General features: G+C 50.3%; 1 protein-coding gene across 2 annotated transcripts in view; it reads right to left on the reverse strand.

The window, feature by feature from the left end:
- KIRREL3 (kirre like nephrin family adhesion molecule 3) overlaps positions 1–5,531 on the reverse strand; it is a 79,073-nt gene extending 73,542 nt beyond the window's left edge. For both annotated transcript variants that reach the window (XM_019622949.2, XM_010723575.3), the window contains exon 1: positions 5,432–5,531. In XM_019622949.2, the coding sequence (XP_019478494.1) occupies positions 5,432–5,480 (49 nt within the window). In that variant the 5' untranslated portion in view covers positions 5,481–5,531. The remainder of the gene's footprint in view (positions 1–5,431) is intronic.
- Between the last annotated feature and the right edge of the window lie 469 nt (positions 5,532–6,000).

Below are 6,000 nucleotides of genomic sequence, written 5' to 3' on the forward strand. Positions count from 1 at the left end.
CCTTCTGCTGAAACTTGCTCAAAGAGCACATGGTGCTAAGATGGACAGGGCAGCAGGAAAACATGTCCCTGCCTGCTGGCAAAAACAAGACCCCAATTAGGGGGCATGGGAGGAAGCTGTGGGACTGAAAGGCTTTGCTAAACAACGTGCTCCGTCCTCTCCTGCTCTGACTGGGACACTGAGCTTCTCTGCATGCTGGCAGAGACCTTTGACCACATTTGGTAGCAGGAAAAAGGAAAACAAGAGGGCAAATGTCAGGCTGTGGGAGGCCGATTGCTGTCCCGACCACACTCCTTCAGACCCCAGCAGCAGCAAATTCAGTCCCACCACAGGGAACACATGCAACACCAGACCAGCAACTCACAGAACATTACAGACTGCTTCTGTGCATACAGGCACGATTACTGCAGGCAAAAGGCAGGAAGGTGAATCACAGAAGATGGATACAGGAGGAACCTTGCACCCTGCTCCTGCCCTCATGCCACATGAAGCACACAGAGCAGTGGGAATCCCATGCACCACAGTCCCCCCAACCATTACGTATGGAACCTGTGGCTGCCCCATCCCTGGAGGTGCCCGAGGCCATGGATAGGACCTGCATCACCTAATCTGCTGGTAACCAACCTGTGGCAGGGGTTGGGGCTGGTGGCCTGTAGGGTTCCACCCAACCCCACTTTGCTTCAGACTCTGAATCATTAAAGTTGGAAAAGATCCCCGAGATCCCCGCATTCAACCTCACCCCACTGCGCCCACATCCCACCACGCCATGACCCCACAGTTCTGGAACACTTCTGGGCACTGACCCCACCACCCCACGCAGTTTGTGCCACTGCAGCACTGCTCTTTCAGAGAATGTTTCTTAATATCCAAGCTATGACCACGTGTCACATCCAAACTGAGCCCTGATGCCTTGAGCACCTCCCCCTGCTCTACACCTCCTGTCTGCCACCAAGCACTACGGCTTACTGCGGGCAGTTGGCCTTTCCCTGCTGGGTGCCATTTCCCAGCATTGGCCATAACGTGTATAGATGTGAAAAGGTTCCCCTGCTTCCCCTGGTGTCAGCGAGCTGCTCCCAAATGCGCAGTCTCTCCATCCCATTAAAAGTAATGGGGTGAGATTGTCCAGCCCATTACTTCCAATGGCTTTGTTTCAGCCAGACAGCCTAAAGCTCCCGTATCCTCAAAATAGCAAGCAGAGAAGCTCCAAAACTCTCTGCTTCATTATCACATCATGGATTCCAGCTTGCCAGAGTTTAATTGGACAGACAGCCAAGCCTGAGCTTCAGTTTGTTAATTGCTGCAGGAGAGACAAAAGTGTGCCTTGCTGACAATTACTTCCTTGCTCAGCAGTTCTTCGTTTTAAGGGGATGACTTTCAAGGTGTGAAGTTTTACAAGAATACCCTAATTTCTTTGAAAGCAACAAGAAGAGAGAAAAACATATGCAAACACAGCCACAGGAGAGGCACTTTGTGGAACGGTTATGTGCTCCAGCATCCAGCTGGTCTTGTGCTGCTGCAGGGAAGTGCATTTGCAGGAAGGGCTGGCCGGGGAGAAGCAGAGCTCGTGCAAAAAGCCAAGTGCAAATCGTATATTTAAGATGCATCATGGGAGCTGTAGTTTGAGCACTTCTGAACTGTACGTCCAATAACACACTGAGGGCAGAGACTGGGCAGAAATCAAAGCACTCCGCTTCTGAGGCAGCTTGATATTACAACAGGCTCAAGAAGTTGCATGGCAGAACACCACGGGAGCCAGAGAAATCCCCCTTGTGACCCCGTTCCTGACCTCACCTTCTGCTCTGGCAGCATTAAAGCCTGGCAGAACCCAATGGCACAACACCCTGTGCCTGCTTCTCAGCTGGAGATGTGATCCACCAGGTACCTCTACATCCACAGCCACTGAAATCCAACAGTTGCCTCAATACCTGGCAGAAAGCAAGAAGTGGGGAGAGCTGAACACTCCCATTACCATTACATACCATAATATTGCTGTGTTCTGACCAAGGGATGGAAGTTCTGAGCACAGTGTGGGTTTTTTCTCACCTCTGCCCTCAGCAAAGGGAGGAGCACAGAGCATTACAGCCACACCAGCTCCTGCTGGACACAACACCGTGCTCTGCTGCAATGCTGAGCCTCTCTGCTGCTGCTCAGAGACACAAACGTTTTGATGCTCGCAGCCCTGTCCAATTCAGGGCAGATGGTAATAAATTTTTCAGTGGCTGGAGCAGAGAGCAGTAACTGTGTGATTAGCATCTTTTTCTCCACTGCACATTTCATCTGTAAACTAAGATTAAATACCTGGAGAAAAAAAAAAGCAAGCCACAGAAAAAGGGGAACCTTAATATGTTTTCACTGCAGAGTTCACATGAGAGAGCAAACAGCTCAACTCCGAGGTCAGCAGCAGCTTGTAGGGAGCACGCTCCACACATGGCGATTCAAGAAATCTCATTTTCAAAGGGATGCTCTTCTTGTCAGCGTGGCTGCACCTGGAAATTGTCCTGACCCAGGCAGCCAGGGCTGCAGTGCCCACAGAGGGAGCAAGGCAGGGAACTGCTCCATTACCCACCTCGGCTTGAGCTCTCGACTCATTTAAACCAAACAAAACTGATTCCAGCTGCCAGTCAAGCCTCAAGAATCTCACTTTCCTGCGAGCTCAGCCTGAGATAAAACAAGGGAATGAGTTTCCTGTACTGCATGGAAGATTAGGCATGGTGCCAGCTGTGGAGAACGGGATGGATGCATCAGCAACCAGCAGAACAACGTCCTCCACTGCTGCAACACAGGGATCAGTGCCTCTAAGGGACCTTGGACAGCAGGTGTCATAAAGCAAGTTTTGCCTTTTATTTGTAGCATTGCATAGCATTTACGGCTAGAAGATTGTTGTTAGTTCCACCCAAACCAACTGCTGTAGGTCCTCCTCTCCACAAAGCTGCTTCGTGCACCTTCCCCAATACGCTGGGTGCACACACAGCTGCCTTCCAAAGGGCACCAGGCACCACTGGTGGATTCAGCCATGTATCCTCTCCTCTATGTTTCATATCTTCATGCTTGTTGTGTGCAGTAGGGATTGGCACTGATCTAAATGCATTCAGTTCACAGAGCAGACACCCAGCAGAGGAGATCAGCCGGCGCCCTCGCGGGACCTTGGGGAAATGAAATGGTGCTTCATCCTAAAGCCACCACTGTGAGTGAGATGGGGAAAGAAAGAAGAGGTATAAAATAAAACAAGGACAAAGTAGAGAGATCAAAGGCAGCGTGTGCACGGAACAGAAACATAGCAAGAGTGACAGCGCCGGGATCCAGCGGCATTGCAATGGGAACATTAAACAGCACTCTGATCTCCAGTCCGAGGTGCTCCTTGCAGGAGAGGAGGTTTGGGTGGGGGAAGAAACTTTTCCTTGAAAGCCAATGGCACACCAATGCAAAGCTCCTTCCTGTTTTATCTCTGCCACAGAAGAGCAGAACAGACACTTTTCATCCTTTGCAGTTAAAGCGAAAAAGAAAATAAAGATGACTTTTATCCCAGATCCATTTATCTAAAGAAATAAATTCTGCTCATTTTTCCAGCAAGAAAGCTCTCCACCTGGAACGCGCTGAGTGGCTGCAGGCAGGAGTGGAGCAATCAAGATAATTTGCTAATTCATTTCATACTATTTTTTTGAAGCCTAAACTACAAGTTAAAACAAATCCGGGTATTGAGCGCTCTGTGCCAACGTTTTGTTCAACAGATACCAAAGTCAGGTAGAAATTCTACATCAAATGATTCATCGCACAAGCTTAAAGCAGCAACCGCCCCCAGAAGCCAGGCAGATCTTCCACTGTAAGAGAGGGAAATGCCTCTGTGCCACAAGTAGACCTCCATGGCAAACTCCATCCCTCCCAGCCCTGCCCCAAAGGCTCCATCCCTGTTAGATGCTCATATCCTAAGCAAGAAGGAGCAGCAGCTTCGCTCTGCTTCCAAATGAAGGCAGTGGCCCCGTATTTCAGCATGCACCAGGCATCCTGAAGCAGCTGCCACGTTCCAGCTCAGGACTTCTGCAACTCAGCAAAAACAGAGCCCAGAAATGCCATAGGAACAGCCAGGCACCCATCGGTCAACAGCTGCGCACTGCTGCAGCATCGCCCTGCATTCAGAGAAAGCAATGATCATCACCATTAAGTGCCTCGATGGAAGGCAGGCAGCTGGTTTTCAGCATTTAGCTGATGAAATAAACAAGGGTGCTTCTGGCTAATGTGGAGAACAAATATGATGTGACCAAGGAAGCTGGAGTCTCTCCAACTCCCCCTCTGCTACCCTGGGACCACAGAGCCACACTTCTAGGAATGGAAATCCCCACGAGGGGCAACTCAGCTCTTCCGGGGTTGGAAAATTTGTTTATTAAGGACAGCAGGGAGGCAGGGAAGCACAGCTCTCTGGCTGAACATCCCTCTGCAATCTGCTCCAACACAACCCCGTTGCCCATGCCTTCCTCCTGCAGCTGCAGGTGTCCCCTCAGGGCTGTGCTGTCACCCGCTGCCTGAAGCAAGGACAGGCAGCACTGTCATCCCTTCCATCACTCACACCCCAGGATGGATCAGACCCTGCAGTTTGCAAAAGCCACCAGACAGAGCTGTGCTGCCGATCAACAAAAGGTGTACAGCCTCCAAGAAGCACATTTAGCATATTTCTGCCTCCTAGATGGCTTTTGCCTTTCACAAAGCTGGAAGTGCAGTACAATATATGTGACTGATTAGGCTGCATAATACAGTTCCTGCACATTCAGATTAGGAAAGATTATGACATATAAAATAGCCGAACACAATTCTTACTGCCATCTATTTCCGAATAGAAGACAGCAAGCACAAGGAAGGTCTAGGGGAGGAATAAAGGCACCAGGGCCTGATCCTGCCCTAAATCTTGTACAAAAGTATCAAGATAGCATCTTCCACCCAAATGTTCCTTAAACATGCCCAAAAAACCCAGTGCTGTAGGAAGGAGAAAGGGAAGCAACAAGGGGTGTCAGCTCCCACTCACCCCATCCATCATCCACCTGCACATGGAGATACCGGGGGAGCTACACAGTCCCCATGCATCAGTCTGCTGCCCTCCCTGCTCCCAACACACATCCTGCAGCACTCAGACCTTCTCCTGTGGGGCTGAATCACAGTAACCACACAGCCTGAAACACCCCAACCCAGCACCAACCAAAGCAGCTCCAGCAGAACCCAGCAAGACCCCAGCTTCCTATTGCACAGTGCATCAAACAGAGCACTGCAAAATGCAGCTCCTCAGCTCAGGAAAATCAGAGCTGCTCTTTAAGCAACAAGAGGAGCCCCAGATGAAGAGGAATCAAGCTCCATTCTGGTTGCTTACAAGCAAACTCTGCAGTGAAGGTGTACTGAAATAAGCCAACCTATCAAAAGCCTCTATAAAGAAGAAATCACACAGTACCTGCTCTCCATTGTGCCTCCCTCACACAGATCTTGAGCTCCAGTCTCATCCCCACAGCACAACAGCACTGCCCCACTCCTGGGCTTTTCAGCAGTGAGAAGCTGCCTGGAGCCTCATTAGCTGAGTGCCAGCACCCGGGCCTAATGAGCACTCCTCACACCTGGGTCCTACTAGAACCTTCCAGCCCTTGCAACTGGATCCTACCAGAACCTTCCACACCTCTGTTAATTCCTGAGGCAGCACCACCTGCCCTGGGGCAGTGCATTCGAGTGCCCTTTCCATGCCCTCCAGCACTATGTGCACCCAGCAGCTGCTGCAGGGCTGCTCTGGGCTCAGTGCCCACAAACCCACAGAGATTTCCCTAAATCTGTGACCGTGCACAGCAGAGACACGTTTGTTTCCAAGGAGGTTCCGCTTCCCTTCCTGCTTCAATAAAGACAAAGGGACAGATAAATTGAGATGTATGGGTTGCCAGAAGAGCAGATTTTTTTGCTTTTTTGCTATTTTCCCCCAAACCCAAATGCAATTTTTTATGTTTTCCCTTTTCTGCAGCAACTGTTGGAAGGCTG

Source organism: Meleagris gallopavo, chromosome 26 (assembly GCF_000146605.3).
Source record: "Meleagris gallopavo isolate NT-WF06-2002-E0010 breed Aviagen turkey brand Nicholas breeding stock chromosome 26, Turkey_5.1, whole genome shotgun sequence".
Lineage (NCBI taxonomy): Eukaryota > Metazoa > Chordata > Aves > Galliformes > Phasianidae > Meleagris > Meleagris gallopavo.